We start from the raw sequence: 24,365 nt of genomic DNA, 5'->3' as shown, positions 1-24,365 counted from the left end.
CATTTCTCCTAAGTACTAATAAAGTTGATTGCTTTTATTTATTTTCGCTATTTAGAGATCTTTTTTATTTGTAAAATGCCTGTTCAACTTTTTTTTTTAAGATTTTATTTATTTATTTGACAGAGAGACACAGCAGGACAGGGAACACAAGCAGGAGAAGTGGGAAAGGGAGAAGCAGGCTTCCCGCTGAGCAGGGAGCCCGATGTGGGGCTCAATCCCAGGACCCTGGGACCATGACTTGAGCCGAAGGCAGCTGCTTAACGACTGAGCCACCCAGGCGCCCCCCGCCTGTTCAACTTTCTTACACATGTATTGGGTTATGCTTTTTAAAATTTATTTTTGGAGTAATGTTTATATATCTCTGGATATGTACCTTTGTCAATTCTACGTATTATAAATTGTTGGAGGAGGTCATCAAGAGGACATGACCGCTGGTTGACCCGAGAGCTGCACCTGGGGTATCAGAGGCTTCTCACCCCTCCCCCACCGTTGGAATGTTGGTTCCACGTGCCCTCCATTTCCAGCTGGAGCGTTTTTTCAAGGACACAGCTGGAGACAGCAATGCGTAGTTGAAACCACCTGGATGGTATAGACGTGACTGAAGCCAGTTAAGGCCTCTATATAAGCTTTAAGATACCGGTGGCGGGTGTGGGCATTTACTTGTGGGGTTGCCCAAGACAAACCTCCTAAGTAAGTTCCCTAGCTTTTTAATCTGGTACCTCTCATTTGGAGTGGCCTGCTTCTTCAGTCTCTCCTTGCCCTCTGCCTATGGGGAAAAATTTCAGATTTCACCTGGAAAACTTCCGAGGTTTTTCGCCAACCCAAATATCTTCTCACATTCTCATGTTTGATTTTTCATTTTCTTAGTAGTGACTTTTTGGGGACTAGAGTTCTTAAGTTTTTCCAACCTATTTTTTCATAAGTTGTTGTTAAGGAGTCCAATTTTTCAATCTGTTTTCTTTTTTTTTTTGTAATTGGTTGTTAAGGAATCTTTCCATGCATGGTGGTTGGGAGATATCCTAATACGTTGTTGTTTGCATACCTTTTGCATTTGGATTGATAATATACCTGCAATGAATTTTGCTTGTGATATGAGGTAGGCATGTATGAGCTATTTGTCCTGTCAGATTCATTTTCCACTCTTCTCTCTGTTTTCTGCTCCAGGAGGCAGGCCTTCACTTAAAGGTAAGTGGGACTGATTTAGCTGAGTTGTAAGAGTTTCTTTCGCTGATAGTGCTCAGGAGTTAAAAGTTCACCATAATAGGCCAGGTGCTGGATTTATGACCATTATTATTATTATTGGCTCTCTATGAAGTCCCCCAGATATACTCTTCTCAGACTTTATGTAGCTGTTGTTTTTCTTTCTTTCTCGGTGCTACAATTTTAAGAGTACCAAACCTGCTCTTATTTTGGTGTATACTTCATAATGAACAGCTATGTCATCTGTAATGAACAGGTGGATGTAGGAAATCTGTATATCCCTCCTACTTCTTTGGAGAAGATCTTTCATGAAGAACTATTTGATCATGTCAGTTGGGCAAGGAACTCCCCAATACTTGGATTTTTTTAGGTTTCTTTGTGAATCTTGATGTCAGAGGCTCCTGTTAAGGCATCCAATAATTCGCTGAATCAGGCAGATGGACATTTATTTAGATTTCTTAGGCCATAATAACTTGAGCATCCTACATTTTCACCTGGATTGATTACCGATTACATGTCAACTGACTTTTTGAGGAAGAAACAAGAATACAAGAGATTAATTTTCCTCTTTATTTATTCTTAGTTGTTAAATTCAACCTAAGGTCAGTGCTTCCATTTACACACTAGAAGCAAAGCCAATCTAACACATGACTTGATAAATTTTATGTTTTGGCAGGTCTCTTTTCTGTTCATCTTTGGGGGAAAGAGATACTTTACTTTTATTTTGTTTGTGATTTCTATGAATTGAGAAAAGTAGTGCTGAATTTATAGAATTGGGGACATTTAAATTGACCCAGAGCCATTAACTCTTTGGTGGTAACTTTATAAATTTCATACAGACACATATCTCTTAGCTCTTTGCTTCACAATCAAAGAATCAAATTACCACCCATTACATGTCAAGTGTAACCAGCACAGGATGTTCCAGCTACAAATCTATGAAACTGACTTGGATGTAGGTCAAAAGAGTGTTTTAGAATCTCCCTTGCTAAATAAGTTAAATGATTACATTAGTATTTCTCTTAGGATGTTCTTTTAAACTCATTTGAAACTATTTGCAGATAGAAATAGAGCTATCTTGAATGCTGATCTCAATACGAAATATATAGAATTTACAGACTACACAAAACTATTGATATAACATTCAACAATCAGGGTGCTATGAATTTTACATTAAAATTTAATTATGTAGTAAAAAATAGAGTTGTTATAGCTAGAAAAAAATATTTTCGGAGGCAGCAAATACCCTTGGTGGAAACGGACAGTCCTACATAGAAAGAAAATTCATGAAGTATGCAAAGTAGACACCAGGATACTTGGCATATATAATTTAATCAGAGATCACACAATATGACATAAAAACAGCAATTGACTAGAATATAATCTGCAACACATGAAAACAGTTTAGAAAATGGATTAAGGTCATACTCTCTGACAGTAGGCTTCTTGGAAATACAGATACAGAATCAGACAGATTTATGTTTCATCTGGTGCTACCTTTCCTTGTCATCAGATTAACGAACCAATAGCTTGGTATGGATTCAAGCAGTAGATGTATTGTTGATTAATTAACTAAGTCTTGTCTAGTGAGACTGTTAACCTCATAGAGCCACAAATAACTAACTATTGATCGATATTTTGGTATTTTTAGATGCAAAAGCACATTCTTCCTAATAATTGGAAATACAGCTTAAGACTATTTTGTGGGACAGACCTATGATTGTCTGAAATGGTAACTTGTTAGGTATAATTCTAATCAGTGACAAATGTGCATTTACACATCAGAGACTAGAATTTTATAGATTAATCCTAGTGGAATTTTCAGGGAAATCTTGTCCAACTATATTTATGAAAGCAAGAATATATTCGGTTATTTTTTTTTTCAATTGGGTCTATTGGCTGACTTAAGCCTAAGACTTTCTCCTTTTTCAGTCATGTAGTTACAAAAACTGTACATTACAAACATTGTAGAAACAAGCTGAAAAGAATGTGCCACATATCCTGGGTAATCATCTATATGCAGTTAAATTTACAGATACAAAAGAAAATATAGCCTACTCCCTTATAGTGCACAGTTATTTTTTAGATACAATGTATCGCTAGTAAATGGTCATGGTCACCAAATCTAGTTGTCTCCAGCAGAGAGAATGAGAGCAAGATCCGTTCGGTACAGCTTCCCCCCATCCGATAAAGCCATTATGCTTTTCTTGTATGTTGGAATATTATTAATATCCAGATCCTGTATAGAATATAGATGGCATTGTTATCCAGCTAAATATGGAAGTTAACCACTGTCAAGTGATAAAATGTAGGATGAAAACTGCTTGTTACATCAATCCATTCAGAGCTAGATTAAATTCTTCCCCAAATGTGAATAATCGCAAAGTTGTTTTAAAATCTATTTATCAGTTATACTGTTGTGGACCAGTACCAAATCAGGTTAAGAATTGAATTCTACTTCTGCTGCTCTATAAATCTTTAAAGTAGATTTCCAAAAAAGGATGTGTGGTACTTCTGGATGGATCCTTATAGTCTGCTTAAGAAGTAAGTGGCATGGTCACTAGATTACCTGTTTATTCTTCTCACACAGATCCTTCAGTAAAGCATCCAATTCATTTTCATCTATGTATCCATTGCCATCCTGAGGGAGCAGAAATAAATAAACCAGTATACAACCAACTGGACAATAATGGGGAATGTAATAAAATAGCTGATTCTTCAGAAAGTCTCCCTACTGCATACTTGGCAGATATTCCAACATCTTAATGTCAGACCCTCAAAATTCTTAATTGCTCCAAAGGCCCAAAATACATGTGAATTGCCTCTCATGCAGCACCTTACATTTATAAAACACTTTGAACTTTTTGAAGTACTTTCATATATAATGTTTCACTTTATGTTAACAGTATCACCTCCTGTTGAAGTCATTAGTTGGCCATAAATATGTCCCCCAGGACCCTGAGGCCTGGGGAAGCCATGTGCTAGCCTGCATCACACCAGGTAGTGGCAGTGTTGTGCCAGAGCCCACAGACGACAGGTTTGGTCCAGGAGGAGAGAAATTAGAAGAAAATAAAGGATGGTAACTATTGACAGATGTTACCATCTATTACATGGGGGAGGATTCTGATGGATATTTTCAACTAACTTAATCCTCATCCAGCCCTGTAAAGTGGGTATGATCTCCAGATTACAAATGAGGAAATTGAGGTTTAGAGGAGTTTGGTATCTTTTTCAAAGCCTGAAAATAGATAAATTGTAGCAAGGGACTTGAATCAAGATTCATCTAATTGGGACATACTGTACTACATTTCCTATGACAAGAATAAATTGGCTGAGTAATTTTAATAGCTCATGTTTCTTTTAATATGGACCTTGAGTTTGAGGGTTTCCCCCCTGCCGCAAGTGAGGATCTTCCAAATTCTTCTAAACAATCAAATTATAGATAAGAAAGAACTTTTACCTGATCATATAACTCAAAAGCCTTATTGAACTCTTTCCCACACATTTTGACTCCCTGGATGATAAAGAGAGCAAAGGTTAAAATGCTACTATTATATTTAATTGCATTTCCCTTGGCAAATCTCCCACAGCCTAACTTTTCAAGGAAAATATTGTTTATGGTAGGGAAAAGAGAAATACCTGAAATTTAAGAAGAAAATTCTCCTGTACAGGTAGTAACCTTTTGAGAGAGAAATATTAATAGATTAGATTTTTTTTGGACGAGGATCAACTTATTATAATACCTGTATACTTCCTAAACTCACCTGGCCATCTCAGTTAATTCCAGCTTCCCATCATTATTTGAATCAAATAATTTCAGCTGAAAGACAGAATGTTATTATTGTAACCACTGAAGAATGATTTATTGCAGGAAGAAGAAAATTCAAAGTAAAGCACTTTGAGTTATCAATTACTCATATAGACAGTAAAATTCTAGAAACTAGCTTTTATTAAACTTGGAGTGCAAATTTTCAGTTCTTTAAGTTGGGTCAATTGCCAAGGTTTGTCAGGACAATATAGAATAGTCAAACAGGGTAGTAGTGATCTTAGTTAGATTCTAGAATACCGTAATTTATATTTCTTGCAAATATGTATATTTGTCAAGATGTGGGAGAGATGGTGTCTGGCAGTATATAGCATACTCTAGAATTCTCCAACCAATGATATGAAAATAAATATTTGTCTCCCTCTTTTAGAGCGTAAAAGTACAAAGAGAAGCAATAGGCAGATAGTATGAGTAAATTCTTAGAGAACAGAATTTTTGACTAATTTTCAGTTTTATTTTCCCTTGGATACTAGATACCTCCTCATCACACTTACATTCACATCCTATACCAAGACCCATCCAGATATAAGTAACCTCATACCCTTATCCAGGAAGCATGCATATTTTTAGAAAGTAGCAACTATTGCTTATACTATAATACATGGAGGGCCTATAGATGAGCTGTATTAAAATGAAGTTTGATGCTACACAACATTATTTTTGTTTTTTCAAAAAGGAATATGATCAGGGTCATAATGGTTATAGGTTTAGTGAAGTCTCTTTAGGGAGAAAAAGAACAGTCTATGGTTTGAAATGTAAGAATTCTTTGTAGGAGGGAGATTTTTTCAGGGTCTGATACTGACACGTTTTATAAACTGTTGACCGTAAGTTCTGATATCATCAAACTGTCTACCCAGACACTGGACACTTGATCATGCAATTTAGTGTCCATAGGGGAATATTTCCCTATGTATATATTTAAATCTTAATTAGTTCCCGATTAATTTGCATCTCGGATTTGAACTGGTTTAGGACATTGAATCAGATATGCCAGGCCAGTCCAACAGGGGGAAAACTCCCATCTGAGTAGTTTTTAAAAGACTGCTTCAAATTTCTACCTCAAAAGGAGTCTTTGCTTTAAATAGACATCCCATAAGGCTGGCACAAAACAAAATTTAGGAATGTAGGTTATTGTCCATTTCCCATAAGTGGATCAAAGAGGATGCTTCCTTGCAATGAAAAATTTTTAATTGTTTTGAAATTAAAGATTAGTCCCACTTTATAATATTCTATAGTGAATAAGACAATAGTAAAGTTCTAGTGGTTTCTTTTTTCCCCCCCTGCATAAAAGTAGGCTGACAGGTTGAAAGTAAACCTCATAACAGGTTTATAATCAAACCTTGTATAAAATGACTTTCCAGGGTAACTAAAAAGTCTAACTCCTTTATAAATCTAATAGAACATAATTTTTATAATATACACTTGTTTTGTGGGTTATTTATGTAAATTTGTAAGGTAAGAATTCACTGTACCTTTACAGTACTTAAAGCATATATAAATATATGTACTGATTTGGACAATTTAAAATTTTGCCTGAATTTCAAAAAATTAAAATGTTGCCAAAATATTGGCCCATAGCTGAATCAGTTTGGCAAAGACTTTTCCTATAGTCTAATGCTATGAGTCAAAATGAGGAAACTACTACTTGAAATTAATGAAATTCATGGGCACTGGATTATTCTATCTAGAACTTCATAAATTTTTTCATCCCTAAAACATTGAAGGTCTATGTGTAAAGCAGTTTCCTTGGCTCTATTATCAATATTCTTTTCTTTTAAGATTTTATTTATTTATTTGACAGAGACTGCAAGAGAGGGAACAAAAGCAGGGGGAGTGGGAGAGGGAGAAGCAGGCTTCCCGCTGAGCAGGGAGCCCGATGCGGGGCTTGATCCCAGGACCCTGGGATCATGACGTGAGCCGAAGGCAGTCACTTAACCAACTGAGCCACCCAGGCGCCCCTCTATTATCAATATTCTATAAGAGATCTTGGTTACGCTATTTATCATAGCATCAGTGTCAGGGTACATTTGGAACTCCTCACCCAAGCACCAAGACAGTATTCTAAAATACCCATTTTTTTTTTTTAGTCACTCAATGAATAAAGTAGCAGTAAGTTTTGTTTCAACTCTAACAAAATTTATGATTTTGTGAGTCATGATAAAAACGGATTCAGAACCTCCAAAATGTTTTTGGTTATCTAATTTATATATCTACAATGTAACTTCCATGTGTATAAATTATATAATTTAGTGATACACTGGCTTTGTAAGAAAAATGAATGATCTTTTGATAGATATAAATTATCTACCTCCACAAGAAAGGAAATGCTCATGTGTTGAACCTCAAATCCAATGACGACAGCACTCAGCCTTACAAGGTGTAAACATCCTTAAGTATTTCACTTTTCAAGTGAAATGATACCTGTATACAGGTATACCCACATGGTTTATTTCATCCTCCATAGCCTTGAGAATTAACAAGAACAGTAATATAGGGTTTTGGCTACTATCTAAGATCAGTCTTACCATTAGGTCTGTATACTCAGCTAGCTTTGTATCATCAACAGTCTTGTTGGCTTTTTCCAGCAGGTCCTTTAGAAAGTTCTGTTAAGACAAAGAATACTCAGATAAATGTCACAAGTAACTTACAGTCTGTTTCCATTTCAGCCTGCCTTGAAATGGAACGTCCCAAGAATGCAAAGAAAGCCTCTTTTTGAGGCTAGAACTGGGTAAGGAGAGGACCTTAGAAGGGAGATTATTCCACTTGGTTCACTTGGTATTCCAGCCATGATGCTGCCTTTGACAGGTACGATATCTGCCTTTTACTGAGACCTGATCTGTTGTGGTCTGTTATACTGCTTTTATGACTTCAATTAAATGTGTATCTGGATTGCACACTGTGTAGGAATGTGAGTACAAGCTTGTCTACCAGCCGGCCCAATGGGTGCATTTGTACATAATGATGTCTTCATAAAATCTCATATGGCTTTTTCCTAAGAAACACAAGGGCCCTCTCTCTGCCTTTGTAACATGAGGGAAAATTATTAGTAAGCCAGATGGAGAGCTACCTCTAATTTCAAGTGCATTTTCTGCCTCACAAACTGTATTTTCACATCAGCTTATAGACAGTAGGAAGCTTGTTTCTCTGAAGGGCCAGTCACGTAGCTTTTGGGCTGAATGCAGTCCCCAAACACCTTGGTTAGAATGCTTCAGCTGGCTGTTCAGACTAAGACAGTTGGTCACAGATGATGATCTCTAATCCTTGAAGGGTATGAGAATCATATTAAAATAGAGATTACTGTGGGAAGGATGAAGAAAAGATAATTATTAATTTGACAGTTGGAGTTTAGGAGGGAGTTAATTTTAAACAGAAATAAATCAAAAGCTTTACAAAATCCACATAAATGACAGTGTTAGCACTTAGGCATATAATATTCAATTTTGTCTAGTGCTGTTCATTTGTGACTCCTTTATTTTTTTTAAAAAATGAATTAATGCAGTTATGGAAAACTAAGTAGATACTGTGTTTGGATATATTGAGGGATTGGGTTTCTTTGGTTCTACAGTGGTTTATCTTCTTCCCAAATGTACCTGTTCTGCTGGGCTGATTTAAACTTTATTCTTTTTGAGGAAGGAGACCTTTTTCTTGGTTTGATTAAATGTATTTTCATTTCAAGCATTCCATTTCAAATCCAAAGTGAAGCATGGAAAATTCAAAGTTATCTATTGGGGGTGAATTTTATTTTTGAGCCTTATGAGTCTTTTGTCAGAGATTAATTGGGTTAAAAAGCCTCACCAGAGACTAAAATGGTGGTCACAAAAATAGCCTGGGAGAAACCTCGGGACGCTGAGATTCAAAGTCGTGTCTAAGAGCAAGTGATGTTTTACTCTATTATGGATCTTAAAATTAGCTTTCTTGAAAGATCCATTAAAAAAGAATACCAACTTCTCTTCAAAATTCCCCAGAGAGGAGGACTTCTATTTAGAATCTCTTTCTGAGAATAAAATGTAGAACAAAGAAGGTCAGTATTAGAAATGAGCTAAGGTTTTCATGATGAACTTGAAATGATTTTTAAAAGATTGTTTTTTTTGTCCTATGGAATAAAAACACAATAGCTTAACTGTCACCTTGTGAGCTCCAGGTTGTGCTGCAGGTTTGTATAAAATATATTGTTTTCACATTAGAAATGTTTATATTTCCAAGAGGCTGCTGTTGATTGTGTTTTAGCAATTTTACAGTGGTGCAAATGTCCCAGTTCCATCTCTAAAATTGTATGTGACTATATGACTCAAGCCGTGTTAAACCATGATGAGGAAACTGGGTTTGATATTCCTATTTCTACAGTTGACAAGAGGAGAGGTAGCTCTTGATGACTGAAGTTTGGAAGCATGTGGTGTTGTGGCGGAAAAAAATATTATTAGCATTATCCGATAGTCTAGATTCTTTCATAAGCAGCTAGGTAACATTGAAAAATTATCTAATCTCTCTGAATTTCAGTTTCTCTGTATAACGGGAATAATACCTCTTTGCAGGTTTTCTGAGAGGATTAAATCTTAAAATAATTTCAAGCACCTAATATTATACCTGCCACGTAAGTATTAATTTGCCTCCCTTTTAGTTACTCTTTATCCTGAAGGTGGACAGAAGAGGGTCTCTGGACCGAGAAATCTTAGGGTCGATTTAAGGAAACGAGAGAAAGAAGAACGTTGCCATACTTCTGAAAGACTAGTAAATTATTGAGTTCATGAATAATACAATGTATTGTACCTGGTGTATTTCACAAAATCTTTCAGATACAGAATTTTACTTGAGTTTCACAATAAATCTGAGAGGAAGGTGTTATTGTCCCCATTTAAAAGATGAAAAAAACCAGACAGAATAACTTGGTTTTTAAATCTCTTTGCCTTCTCCTTTGTGTCCTTTCCTCCCCCACCAGCTCCTCTGTACATCTGGGAGAGATGAACTCACAAATTCATTTTCAAAGTTACAATCTTTCAGAAGTTAGATTATATTAGGACTTTGTTGTTCTTGTTGAGAGGCAGGAGGTTTTATGGAATGGGTAGGAGACTTGGAGGCAGAGGAGTTTGGGTTTAAATATTGCAGCCCAGCGTCTTCTTTCTGTGTGGCCTCCGTATATCACTAAACTCCTCTTAATTTTTTTCCTCATAAGGGTAGTACTAATCTCAGAACTCTCACAAAGATTAGATAAAATAATGTGCATAACATATAGTAGGTGTCCAACCATTGTTTCTTTTCTCTTGAGAGAGAAATCTATTTATATTTAATTTATGAAGTAAAATGGCAAATTTCAATGAAAAGGAGCATCTTATTTGGCTCAGGATATTGTTATATCTGTCTATCTAGCATAACCATTTGTTTATACCACAGAAAATGCTAATTTTTTTGCATTGCTGAGTAGAATTTGAAAAAGTACTTGAAGTCCCTTTTTTTAATCGGGTACTTCATTAACAATGTGGAAGAGTGGGTGAAAATGTGCCATTGCTCAACAGAAGTTTCTTTTGTGGGAGGTTTTTTAAAAAACGTTGGAGTTCGTAATTCTATTTAAAGGGAAAAAAGTTAGCACAGGTTTTTGTTTGCTTACCTTAAGCTCCTCAGTTTCTATGAAGCCACTGTGATCAGTATCATATTTTCTCCATGTCTGTAAGTAATTTTGGATAAGGAAAACCAAACACATTAAAAAAAAAAGCGAACAATTTTCCTACACTAAGCAGCTTTCTGAAGACCTCCCTCCTGGACAGAGGTCTGTTTTACCTTCATGAATTCCTCACAGGACTTGAGCTGCTGGCCTCGGAAAAGCAGCAGGAAGTTCTCTTCTGTGGGTAATACGTGAGCCAACTGAAAAAGATTTAAAAAGTTGTAAGGGAAGCAAGCCTCTGTCATTACTTCCTGCTAAATTTTTCTTGAATATACTTATTAGAGGCAGTTTTATTGCCTAGAAAACTAGGAGAGGAAAAACGTTTGGGTTGACTTTCCCTTTCTGATACATTGTTCCCTCAGAGAGCCATTGTCTTTTCCAATGCTTGGGTGGCCGTGCGTGATGGGGCTGTCTGGTCAGTGAGGTGGCTGCAGCAGTTGTGCTCAAAAAGCTCAGATAGCACTGGTTTGACCACTCCTCCTCTGCTGGACATCCACGCAGATTCATCCCAGTGGCTTGAACCCTTCCTCTCTTCTGTGCCACAGAGCAGTGTTGCTCTCCTCAGGGTGCACAGAATGCGGTATATGTGGGGACATATATGTCCCATAGGAGGAAAGAAATTATGAGAAATGCGAATGTAGGGTAAAGGAAGGAAGGGAAAAAAATGCATTCCCAGATCTGAGGGGAAAGCCTAAGAGAAGCAGGGAAGATAAACTGAAGACAGGGGTGCCTGGGTGGCTCAGGGGGTTAAGCGTCTGCCTTCAGCTCAGGTCATGATCCCAGGGTCCTGGGATTGTGCCCTGCATCGGGCTCCCTGCTCAGTGGGGAGTCTGTTTCTCCCTCTCGTTCTGCCCCCCCCAAATAAATAAATAAAATCTTAAAAAAAAAAAGATAAAGTGAAGACAGTTATAAGGCAGTGAAAAGAGAGGTGGAAAAGACAATTCAGGATGAAGAGTGGAAATTGAACAGTAATAGGAAAAAACAGTTCTCAAACTGTTGGTTTTAGCTAAGAGGATGTCCACTGTCAGAATCCAGGGCTTGGGTTTATGATCTCTATTTCATGACCCTATGACCTGCCTCCTTAGTTCTCATTTTGTAACTTTAGTACCCCCCCTCCTTTATTTATTTTTTTGGCACAAAGGGCTCCAGATCCCATTTTAAGATGACTGTAATCTATCTGTTACATGCAGGGAGGGAGGGAGGGAGCTGGATTGATGGCCCCACTGCAGGCATGGGTTCTATTCCTGGCTCAGCGGCTAATTAGCTATGGTCCCCAGCAACTCCCTCAGCCACTTCTGGAACTTAGTACCCTCATCACTAAAATAAGGAGTTGAAGTAGAAACCAAAGTCTCTTAAATGTACTAGGTTCAAAAGGACTTTGAGAATTTGTTAGAATCACTCTGTCTTCACCATTAAAGAATGAACCTATGCATACTATGTTTCATCTAATTTCCTTGAGGTTCATGCATGGACCCTTGTCCCTGGATTTTAGACCAAGCACCTGTGGTATGGATCAACCTTAAGTTCAGTATTAGTTCCAAAATTTCTACCAAATTATAGGAAAGTTTACCTCCCCCTGTCCCTTTAAAAAAAAAATTTCACCCATTTAGGTATCTTAAAAATTTCTAACATAAAATGGATCATTTCAATTTATATGCAAGTAATCTCTGGTTTTTTTATGCCCTTATAATATGTCCTTTAACTTGTTTTTAGGTCTTTAAAATAATACCTCAAATTAGATCCATTCAGCTTATAGATATTACATATGGAGGTGAAACTAAGGAACAGGGGCATATATCTTACTAGAATGTTAACATGACTCTGTCAGAAGACATTTTCTTATTTTGGAATAAAGGTCCCTAGTATAGTTGTGCAATAACATAAGCATTCATATAGGAAATAAGAAATAGCTAATGCCAATTCTTTTAGTTATTGGTATGTAACTTGTCAGATACCACTTTGTAAGCTGTTGTTGAACCATCCATTTCGGGAGGGCAGGGACCATGCTTTGTTTGCATCTCCTGAATGCCCAGGGTGGTGCTCAACACGTTATATGTCTGACATAAATGCTGGGGATTGGTTGATAATTTTACTTCATTAAAAATACCTACCTAACTTGATTTATAGTATTTGTTTTTACTATCTTCATTCCAATTTTCTATATTGCTTGAATTTTAATAACTGTATTTTCACCAAAAATAATTTTTCTTAAAAAATTATACTTATCAAAATCCTCCAAATACATGAATAGAGAAAAAAAATAAAAGAACGAACTAGTAAGCAATTACTAAATGTAAAATAAGGGAAAATTCAAACATCTTTGTTTCAAAAATTAAAGTTCATATAACTTGCATAAAGTTTAGAGTTCTCTAAAATGCCAAATATAGAGGCAGTAAAATTGTTCTGCATATATAGTATAAATGTGTATTTCTTTTCCCATGCCATTTTGGTCCTCCTCAGTTTCATTATTTAAAAAGATACAGATTCTATCTACATGCACATTTTCAATCTATTAATTTGAACTGTTAATGTTAAACTGAATATAGAGCCATCCTATTTTAGACATGAGAATGCATCTCAAACATTTAAAAGATTATAATAAGACAAGCCAGCCGCTAAAAGAGAAGCAATGAATATGTGTGGATAGGATGTAACTATAGTGAACATAAATCATCTTTTTAAAGGTTTGTTTCACAATGTAATGGTTCTGCTATTGATGCTTTCATCAATATATTGGGAATCAATGTTTAAATTTCAGAGCTGGGTGCAGTAACTCTCCAGATCTAGTGTTTTAGAGCATATCTACAAAGTAGGAGAGGTCTTTTATTGAAGGTGTCAAGTAAGGCTGCTTTATTCTCACATTTGCTAAGTCCCTGCTGTCCATGGAAGTATTCAATACTGCCTGATCCAAGGTTATTGGTAATTTCTTAATCCTTGGGCTGCTTGCCTGCTCTTTTATGAACTCCCAAAACTTCGTTATGGGTTGGAAAAGAAGGAAGAATATCAAGGCAATAAGTAGAAGGCAGATAGTTGTGACCAGAATTCCTCGGAGCTTCTGTTGTAAGAACTGGTGCCTGTCACTGAGAGTGGGGATGTAAAAGTTTGCCTGTCTCCCCTAGATATATGAAGACTACACACATCTTGAGGATAGGGTCTATGTCTTATTACTGTTTCTTTGCCCAGAACCTGCAAAAATGTCAGTGAATACCTTACTGAACTTATGAATGAAGGCAATTGACTATTGTCTAGGGTCAGCATAGGCTGTAAATAAAGTTCCTTTGGAGATAATTATTACTGACTTATTACTGAATTGTGGATAGGTTTGGGGTGGATATTGTGATAATCTACCCAGAGCTCCCTTTAGGTGCTGGGAGTGTTATTTTGGGAGAGCCTTTGGGAGATTATCTAGGCTGAAGAGAGCTGCCTTCCCAAAGACCCTGTGTCCTATGACTGATCCACATGAAGAGAAAAAGGCACAGCCCTCTCATTCAATTTGGGACTTCTGTGAAGGGCCGTTGCAGCTTTCGAGCCCACTGTAGGGTTAGCTGAAGCCTCTGTTGAGACTGTATTATGGCCCACTCTCTCCCTCTGCCCAGTCCTGTTCTTTTCATTTCCCCTCAACAGGTATGGTCCCAAGAACACTTCCTAATAAATTTCCTTATTGATAATTTTCTACTTAGATCTGCTTCCCAGGGAACTGAGCATGTCACAGGGTTTTTACATTTTTGTTCTATTCCTAGGCATAATGTAGAACCCTCGTCTTATGTTTTGGAGTAGGTTGAAATTCTTTGCTATATCTCATAGAGGTATGATTCAGAACCTACTAGGCACTGTGCTGGATACTGGGGATTCATAGTCACTGTGGGTAAGAACCTTATAGGGAGGCAGATAATTTCAAACATTATTCCCACAATTTCAAAAAAGGAGATGTAGTGATAAATCTAAGTATTAGGTGCTAAGAGAGCACACACAAAGGGAAATTTTACTAAAAACATAAATGAGCAAAATAAGTCAAAGCACACATGAGGCATAATTCTTAAATCCTGAAGACATTCATGGTACATGCTAACCTCTTTCAACACATATTAACAAAGAATTCAGTTCTTTCATTTGGGAACCAGAGAAGTATTTTTCCTAGGCAATTAAATGATTCCAGGAAATTTGGAAGGCAAACAATCTTATATAAATTTAAGGCTAGTTGAGTTTAATATTTGAATATGAAAAGTTATATAAGAAGTGATTAAAAGTCTTGGCCTTCAGAAGAATGGTGTAGATTTTCAGTTTTTTTAAAAATAATGATAGCAAATACATTTATTGAGCTTTTTAGTATGCCAGCGTTGACGTATTTGTTTGACATGCTTTATCACATTTGATGTTGGTACTTATATACCATCCTTGTTTACAAAGAAACAGGCAGAGAGAATAAATGAACTGCTATCATTTAGTTTGAACCAGATTTGAAATCTGACCGTCTGACTTTCTTGACTTTTGAGGCCTTTGTCTTTAACCATCACCCTCCATTAAAATCTCCAATCAAAAACATTTTCCTAATCATTTAAAAATATTTATCCAGAGGGAAGTTTTTAATCTGACTTTTACTGTGGATCATTTCCCCAAATTCTGAGGTGGTAAAGTAGTCTGCCATGAAAAATTACATTCACTATAGCTAAACTCACGTGCTCAAATCCTACTGTGGAAGAAAAGAGGGAAAGGAGTGTCTGCTTCCCTGGGAGAGATGTTACAGTTTTAGTATTTAAATAGCTTTTAGATCTTTTTTTTTTTCCAGTGGATTCACTGACCTGGACAAACAGATACAAAAAAATTGAAGAGGATGGTAGTTTCCCCACACGTTGCCCAAGGGATCAGGTGAAAGGCTTAGAGAGTTGATATCCAACTAAGGGAAATATCTATATTTACCAGAAATTTCTTCTTTGGTACATATATTACTGTTGAATCATTGAGTCTTCCTTTCTAATTATTTTAATCAGCCTTCCCTGCAATAGAGCTATTAGTCTGAATAAATTTAGAACATTTTTTGACTGTCATGGTATTTGTTAAAGTATCTCAGAATTTCAGTGCTCCTGTTTTGAGTTCATATTAACAATCTCTTTATAAATGAACTATATTTGTGTGAATTTTAAAATCTAAAGACATGAAATTTTAAAAGTTCAGAAGAACGACATCTATATACTCCCCTTCATTTTATATATTTCTAGATAGCAAAAGCATGTTGTTGGGAAGGTCAGTCCACTTCAGGATAGAACTTTGAAAATCACTATATTTTCTGATCTTTTGAACAACATATTTCAATTAAAGTCAAATCACTTTAGCTTATTTCCAATAGGAAAGCGGACTACCACATGAATATCATTTGGTTTACCTTGATTAGATTTTTTAAAAAATTTTATTTATTTATTTGACAGAGAGAGACACAGGGAGAGAGGGAACACAAGCAGGGGGAGTAGGAGAGGGAGAAGCAGGCTTCCTGCAGAGCAGGGAGCCTGATGTGGGGCTCAATCCCAGGACCCTGGGACCATGACCTGAGCTGAAGGCAGCTTAACGACTGAGCCACCCAAGTGCCCCTACCTTGATTAGATTTTGAGGAGCCCATCATTATACCTATTAAATATATAGGAACAACTAACTTCTTTTCCCTCTGAACACTAAAGCTACATTATCTTGATGTGAGTAGGTAGATTATTATAAATTTTGGAAAACATGGGGTTTCCCATTCCATCATGGCTGGCTGGAGAGTGCGTATTTGTGTCCCATATTATATATAGGATTTCTTAGCAAGTGATAAATGTCAAGTTGGAAAAAGAAAAGATGAACTTCATTTTATACAACTTCCTGGTGACACTGGAGGACATGTTATAAATTTGGGCATTCCCACTCTTCCTTTCCTCGTTTTCAACATGTAATCTGTAACTTTGAATTTCTTCTTTCCAATGATTTTCAGAACCTCTTTACTCTCTTCACTCCTACTTACCCACCCTAGACCAAATCAACATGCCTATGAACTCCTGCAGTGATCATTCTTTCTGTTTATCCATTCTAATTCTCTTCTCTCCAACTAATCACCACTCCACCCCTCCCCTTGCATGTGGCTGATAAATCAGATTAATGAAAAGAATTCTGGAATCATGGTTAGATCTAGGCTTGTATACACATGTTGTCACTCCCTGACACTGGGACCTTGGACACATCATTTAACCTTTCTGGGTTTCAGTTTCTTCATCCTAAAATGAGGAATTTTGGCTAGTTTTTCCCGGAGTCCCATCCAGCAAAAAATTCTGTGTCCTGGAATAGTTAAGTGAGACACATAAGAATGTATTAGAAAGTTTCTCTCCCTTTAGACTATTTCTTCTTCAGCTGATCCGAAAGTTTTGCCCACATCATGTTTCAAATGCTTTGACTGGATAATTTCGCTATATTTTGTGCATCCTTTTTTTATTTTTAAAGATTTTATTTATTTATTTGACAGAGATAGAGATAGCAAGAGCAGGAACACAAGCAGGGGGAGTGAGAGAGGGAGAAGCAGGCTTCCCGCAGAGCAGGGAGCCCGATGCGGGGCTTGATCCCAGGACCCTGGGATCATGACCTGGGCCGAAGGCAGACGCTTAACAACTGAGCCACCCAGGTGCCCCTATACTTTGTGCATCCTGTTCAACTAGGCTAAGCTGCCCTAAGTAATCAACCAATTGAAGCTTGAAACTATTTTCTCTGAATGCAGAAAATGCTCAGATTATTTATTATTTAAAGAAGGTAGAGTGGTTTAGAGGAACATGGCTGGGTTCTGGATGTTTCACCATTTATTTCTTATTTTTTCTTTAACTTTAGTCAAACTCTATTGAAGCCTTAGGTTCCCCAGCTATAGAAATAGGTCCTTATATTATATTTAGGCTTGCTTTATTTTGTCATGAGGATCAAATGAGAGAATGTATTTTAGAAATTGTATATTGTCATACTAATATAAATTTTCTTATTGTGATTAGTATAAAAGTTCCTCAATTCTTCATTTTAGCCTTCGTTAACGTCTTTACCTCTTCTGTTACCTACCTTTTCTCACACACAAAACTTTTCTATAATAGTTCATTATCTCAAACTTCTAGAGGAACTTCTTTCCTCAAACCTCCAGGACAATGCATCTGCTAGTGACCCCCAGCCTCTCATTCAAATATGCCTTCAAATTAGAATTCATAAGTGATTATATTATATAATGTATAGTAAAACCTGGATTCAGAACATGCATTGAGTCCTTTTAAAAGTGTGACATGCATGTGAATTGGATCATGCTTTTTATACTATTGTTTAATCTATCACTGAAGAAATCAAGTAAAATAAATAGCTGAGACCATTGGAGTCCTTTAAGGTGAAATATGTTAAATATAAGATGATGGTCCTTCCTCTACTGGAATTATAAAGTATGCCAAACTTTGAAATAACCACATCTATAATTTCACTGATTTTTGATTTTCCAACTCATTTTGAATAGATTTACCTCATCTCATTTACGGTGATTTAAGTTATTTTCTTATCCTTAATGATTTCATATCTTGATTAGTTGCCCTCTATGTCAGTCTGTATGTCCCAGTACTGTTAATTTATCTATTTATATTGTAATGAGTTATACATAGGCAAAGGGGAAAGTGTATACTCCAGGGAAATGTTTTAATTACAAAGGTAATAATAGTATGTCCTTTCTTAACTCCTTTTGTAGTAGCTGCTTAAAAATAAGTATTTCACAATGACGTGACAGATAAGATCAATTAATTGAAAGCCAGGTTAATTCTCTGAATCGAAGGTAAGTCATTACTACATGTTGTTGACAGACAGAATACATCACAACCTAATACACTAAAAGTATTATAATATAATTATACTTTTGATTTGGCATATTTTTAAATATAACTTTATTAATTTTTATGGACAAAGCTGTCCACTCAATTTCTCTAATAGGTTGCAGAGATAAAGTAGCTGGGACACCTGAGTTTCAAAAAGTACAGTAAAGTAAAGAAAGTAAAGAAAGAAAGCTCTTGCACAAATCTGAGAATGCCAAAGAACTGATGCATAATCAAAGTCTGGCCTCCTTGATTCATAAACAAAAGTTGTCCTCCATAGGAATAGTCCTCGTCAGAAGATAAGATTTGACACCCACAGTTTTATCTTTTAGAGACTCAAAAGAAGTCTTTTCCTATAACACATCATAAAATATTCATTAATTATAGTTAAGTTCTTTGGTTCTTTGTTTTTACTATAGTCAACTGCCAGTCTAAAATAGAATTTCAGGAACCAGGATGCAGCTTTTTGCCATCGTCATAGGGATTACAAATATATAGAAAATTCTACACTGTTAATAAGAAATACCAATGAACCATGTACTTGGTTGGTGTTTTATCCAAGTGAGGCAAGGTAATGTAATGGCATAGGTACCCATCCAGAAATGTTGGACCTGGGCTTCTAACTGTACCTATGCCAGCAAACAGGTGCATGACCAAAGGCAAATCATTTCACCTCTCCACATTTTGGTTTCATAATGTATTAAATTTAGGCTCTGGATTAGGCAAACTCTAAGGTCTCTTTCATTTCTGGGCATTTTGATTTTAAGTTTTGAAGAGAAGATAACATTTTTACTTAGGCAAAATAAGCCTCTCCAAATTGGTTTTGCCATATCCTGTTTGAGTTGGATTCAAGTACAAAATGAAGCTCATTGATTAATAGTATGTCAGAAAAATGTGTAAGTTCCTTACCTCTACAATTCCTATTTTTCCATCATCTCTCTGCCCATACTGATCCACAAAGGTTTTCATCTCTGGTGATAACTCCTAAAATTATATAAAAGAAGGTAAGAAGTTTATTTTAAAAACTATCAATTATGCTTCTTATGGTGTTAATAACTTCTGCAAAGAAAAACTGGAATTGAAACCATTTAGAATTATGCACACGGATGAACGATTCTCATGAAAATTGAAGATATAACTGATACACAGTATTTACTGGTTTCAAATGAAAGGATTCTGATTATCATTTCTGAATCAATTACATATTTATCTTCTATTAGTTTTGAGAATATGCTATCCTTTAAAAAGGTAGTCAGAATTATTGAGTTCATAACTTAGTGAATTCAAATAAAATGTACTTTAAACATTTCTTGCTTCAGGAAAGATTCTTTTGTATTGCTACAACTAATTGCCCTATAGCATTTTCCTTATTTTAACATGTTTTATCCATGGGAAGTAATAATAGGTGTTTTCAGTTTGGACAAGCAAAAAATGTGAATGTTGAAGAGTGCCTCACATTGTCACTCTTCAGTGTTTCCAGTGTCTTTGTGTTTCCAACACAGAAGTGGCATTTACTGATTAAATAAATTGAATAATTAAATTAAAAAAATAAGATAAAAGACCAATTTGTACTTTCATTAGAGATAGACAATTTTGATAACCCTAGTGTAAGCTATTGGTTATACGTTTAGGATCTTTGCCTCCCAGAATAATTTAGGGAGTGGTTTTTCCAGTGTTTCCATTTTTTTCTGAGATATTTTCTCTCCCATATTTTAGTACAAGAAGATATGTTTAAGGGGGACAAAATGAATGCTTTCATCTCATTTGAATTATTTTGTCCAATCTATTCTATTGCTTACATAATCTCTTCACATATTGACAGAGGGCCATGAACTGTAAAACTAGTGATTTGAATATAGAACTAGTATTCAGGAAGTTGAATTTATACCCTTGGGTCTCCAACATAGCCCATTTTAGATAGCCCTGTTGCATTAACTGAAGCCAATTTAAAATAGGTCAGCCTTTACTAATGTCCTATTCTATGTCCTTGGGAAAGTGTATTAAGGTCTTAGTTTTTTTTTCATAACTAACAAGATGGTATTATTTTTCCCATGAGTTTGCTTTAGGGATAGGTAGGTTAATATAGTTTAAGAGTTATATTGAGGCTGAATATCATTACTACTAATTGTTGCAGAATCCTTTTTGAACCAAAGTAAATATCTTTAGTAGAACTGAGGTAACAAATGGTAATCAAGCAATTTAATTATAATGTAGTCTTTAAAACAAAACTCTTGTATGGATTAATTGTAATATGCATTTGTTAAATTTTATTACAGCAATAACTGTAAGAAAAGGAAAGAATTCACCCCTTGACATTAGTGGGATCCTCAGTTTTGTTTTTTGCACATACCTTAAAGTAAACAAAAAAGAATTTGATTTTAAACCTTAAAATCGTATAGTACCACTAGGTTAACTAGCAGAATTGACATTTAGTCTGTGAGTTTCTTGAGTGGTAATTATGTCAAAATCTACATTTTAAAACAGTACAAAATACAAAGACAATGATAATAAAATAAAGCTTTATAAAAATGCACATTTAAAGACAATACCATGTTTAGTATAAAAGAGTAATTTTGAAAATATTTGGGTTGTTATATTTCATTACTGTTATATTCATTTGGGGTGCCTGGCTGTCTCAGTTGGTTAAACATCTGCCCTCAGCTTGGGTCATGATCCCAGGTCCTGGAATTGAGCCCCATAGCTGGCTCCCTGCTGAACAGGGAGCCTGCTTCTCCCTCTCCCTCTGCCACTCCCCCTGCTTGTGTGCTCTCTCTCTCTCAAATAAAATCTTTTAAAAAAATGTTATATTCACTTATAATTATATTAGTGAAATTTTTTAAATGCCAAACAGTGCTTCCATTAATACAATGAAATTTGTTATCCTGTGGCCAGAAATGAAAAGAAACCTGGTTTTTAAGGTTAGTCTTTATGTTCTAAAAAAGAAGAAAAGAAATTTGTAAAAGGTTTACTACTACAGACATATTTGTCCAGTACATGAACCTCTCAAACCAGATCTCAATTTAGATTTTAACTATCCAAAGCCTATACACATAACCCAGAAAAATATTCAACAATCAATGTGTTAAGCAATTTGATATAATCTTGTACTTGTGCTAAAGTCTGCTATTTTTGGATTAATATCTAATAATTAGAATTTCCAGTAGTCTAAAATTGGAGCCTGGGCAGTAAAAAAAACTTTAAAATCTTAGAACTCTAACTGAAGTTATTTGTTTACAAAAAAGTACAAATATTAAAATGGGAAGAGAAAAAGAAAAATCTGAAAAAATGTCATTTCTAAACATTTGAATTTCTAAATTGAAAATAAATCACAATATTAGAATTATTTCTAGAAAAATTAAAATATAATCATTTAGCTACTGGAAGTGTCTTACAATGTTTTAATTTGAAATTTTATGGCAAGTAAGATTTTTCCAAACAGATATTTTAAATATATATTTTTAAATGAAATAAGGAAGTGTTTTTACTTTATTAGTCAAAGATATATAGAGCTATAATAATACATGAATTTATTTATGGTAATATATAAGGAGGGGAGGGTGTACAGAAAGTACATAAAACATTTTCTATTTTATTTGATCCCAATCTACAATACCTTCACGTTTATATAATATTAAATCTGGGTAAAACAATCCCCAGAGTGTTATCTGGTTTTAAATCCATTTGGTCCATGAAAGCAACCGATAGTTCTGTAATGCATTATAATGCATTTTAGAGTCCTCTGGTAGTCTTTTGAATATGTTATACAGGGATGTGTATCACACAATTTTCAATTTAGATAGAACAAAAAGGTAACTCTATTAGTAACACATATTTATAAAATATCTATCTATATATCAGTCCTTGTGGTGATCTGCTAAAGGATCACACACATCTATGTTTTCCTCTAAAGACATAAAAGTTATATATAATCTGTAAAGTAAAATTTCTAGCCAGTAGTTAAAAGGCCAAAGATCATTAACCTCTAACTAGACCAAATCCAACACAGTGTTCTGAAATGCAGTCTTACATAAACCCCAACACACTAGTAAAATTCTTATCCTATTTTCCTCTGTACAATCATCCCATCTATGTTCTAAAGCTCGGTATATTTTATTTTTATGCTGAAAACATCTTAGGTAAATTTATGCCCACAGGAAGTTATTCATAATTGGTAAGAATTGTCATTTAATTACTTAATGGCTTAAATCACAAATACAGCTTGTTTTCAAGACCCCATTAATTGTTTAAAGAAGCTTTGCTTTTTTAAAATACATGAAATTCTTAAAATTGTTTTACTTTTTACATCTCTGACTTTTGGGTTTCTCCCTCTCAACAGAAATGAACAGCTTTCTTGTTAAGTTCTTGCTCATTATTATGTTGCAAGTTGTCCAACTTTCCCCCAGTGAGAAAGGTCAAGACAGAACATTTTCTTATCTGTCCAACCACATCTACCTCACAATAATAAGTAGCAATAAAACAGGAGATCCGTAATCTGCAGATCTGTTTCCTGATCACCAAGGGGCAGAAATGTATTTCTACCCCCCCCCCCCACTTCTCACGCAGTTAAAGAGAAGTTAAAAATTACTTAGTAGAACTCTATCGAAGAGGAGGTGATCTGCTAAACGATCTCATGCACCCACACTTTTAAGCATTATTAAAGCGAGTACAAGTATAGAATCTATATTTTAAAAACTCTGATTTCATAGTGTAAGGTTTTTCCCTTTAGGGGATCTCTTTCTTTCCCCCTTTCATCTTCCCCTTATACAATTTGGAAAGGTGCTTTTTCTCTCTCCTTTCTCAGTCAATAAATCTACATTCCCTCAGTCTACAGTGCCTGGAAACCACTTGATCTCGCTGGCTCATTATGAAAAACTCCAGAATATTTATGTTTTAAGGTTGAAGGTCTTTTTCCTTGGTTGCAAACTTAAACCTACCAATCCAGCTTTCTTCCGTGCTTGCTGGAGTTCCTGAATCAAGTTCTGCAGCTCCTTTCCTTCCAGGTAGCCACTCCCTGCAAAGACAAAGAGGCACCCAGGTATCATACATCTCATTCTGAGTTTCTGCCCCTTTCGATTTCCATGACAGCTATAGTTCTGGCCACCCGCGAAGCCCTCTCTTGCCTCTACATTGATTAACCCTGAAAGGATGCGGATGCGGAAGCCCGGCGGCGCTGCTCTCTCGGTGTGTCAAAGTTTGGACCCACTAAGGGCAAAGGAGGATGGTACAGATGTTAAATATAGCCATAGAAACTTCAGGGTGCATTGTCCCCCAATCTCTGCTTGTTCTCTCACTCCCCTCCTCTCCCGCCTTCCTACTATTAACATTCTTGGAGAGAAAAAAAAAAAGTTGAAGGTTTTGGGATGACATAGAAAAATATATATAAACTTTAAAGTTGATGGTTTTTGGCAGCCAGCCGGAGAGACAAGATTAGAGAGGTGGGGGAAGAAGTAAAGAAACGAAGGATAATAGGATCAGGAGGCTCAGGGGAGGGGAAAGGGTGGAAAAGGGCAGGGACAAAGGGGTCTTCAAACAGTTAAAAAGAGAGAAGATAATCACCGTCTGCGTCGAAATGAAGCCAGATCTCGAAAAACTGTGAGGCTGTGATCAGGGAGGATTGCAGGTGGGATTCTGCCATTGTACAGCCGAGTGTGTGTCTGCGTGTATGAGTATGCGTGTGTGTCAGTGCGAGTGTGGGGTGAGCAAGAACCTCAGGGTGTGTGTGTGAAAGAGATCTGGGCTGCGGAGGAAGACGGGGGCGGATGCTGCCGGGAGCTGTCCTCGGTGCTGCTCGGCTCAGGCGGTCCTCCGGAGTTCTCTCTCCACACCCCGCACCCAGTTCTCA

General features: G+C 36.0%; 1 protein-coding gene across 2 annotated transcripts; it reads right to left on the bottom strand.

The window, feature by feature from the left end:
- Positions 1–3,325: 3,325 nt before the first annotated feature.
- CALB1 (calbindin 1) lies at positions 3,326–24,158 on the bottom strand. 2 transcript variants are annotated; one of them, XM_028112095.2, is made up of 11 exons: positions 24,080–24,158; positions 23,458–23,534; positions 19,433–19,507; positions 10,799–10,882; positions 10,629–10,685; positions 7,552–7,629; positions 4,965–5,020; positions 4,840–4,879; positions 4,661–4,714; positions 3,770–3,841; positions 3,326–3,439 (listed from the first exon to the last, which is right to left on the bottom strand). In XM_028112095.2, exons 1-11 carry the CDS (start codon positions 24,156–24,158, stop codon positions 3,326–3,328), a joined length of 786 nt encoding a protein of 261 aa, XP_027967896.1. The 2 variants fall into 2 exon arrangements, with proteins under 2 accessions (XP_027967896.1, XP_027967903.1); XM_028112102.1 differs by lacking the exon at positions 19,433–19,507.
- Between the last annotated feature and the right edge of the window lie 207 nt (positions 24,159–24,365).

This window comes from Eumetopias jubatus, unplaced genomic scaffold (genome assembly GCF_037043125.1).
Source record: "Eumetopias jubatus isolate StellerSeaLion01/CBP00866 unplaced genomic scaffold, mEumJub1_p1.0 scaffold_4, whole genome shotgun sequence".
NCBI classification, from domain to species: Eukaryota; Metazoa; Chordata; class Mammalia; order Carnivora; family Otariidae; genus Eumetopias; species Eumetopias jubatus.
Note: the sequence above shows the minus strand (reverse complement) of the source record. Positions and strands in the feature narration are given on the sequence as shown.

Excerpts from the sequence above, each read along its gene's own strand:
- CALB1 (XM_028112095.2), bottom strand. The coding sequence starts at position 24,158 with ATGGCAGAATCCCACCTGCAATCCTCCCTGATCACAGCCTCACAGTTT. Across the intron at positions 19,508-23,457 it reads CACGGAAGAAAGCTGGATTG|GAGTTATCACCAGAGATGAA; the intron begins GTAGGTTTAAGT and ends ATATAATTTTAG. Across the intron at positions 10,686-10,798 it reads CCTGTGAGGAATTCATGAAG|ACATGGAGAAAATATGATAC; the intron begins GTAAAACAGACC and ends AATTACTTACAG.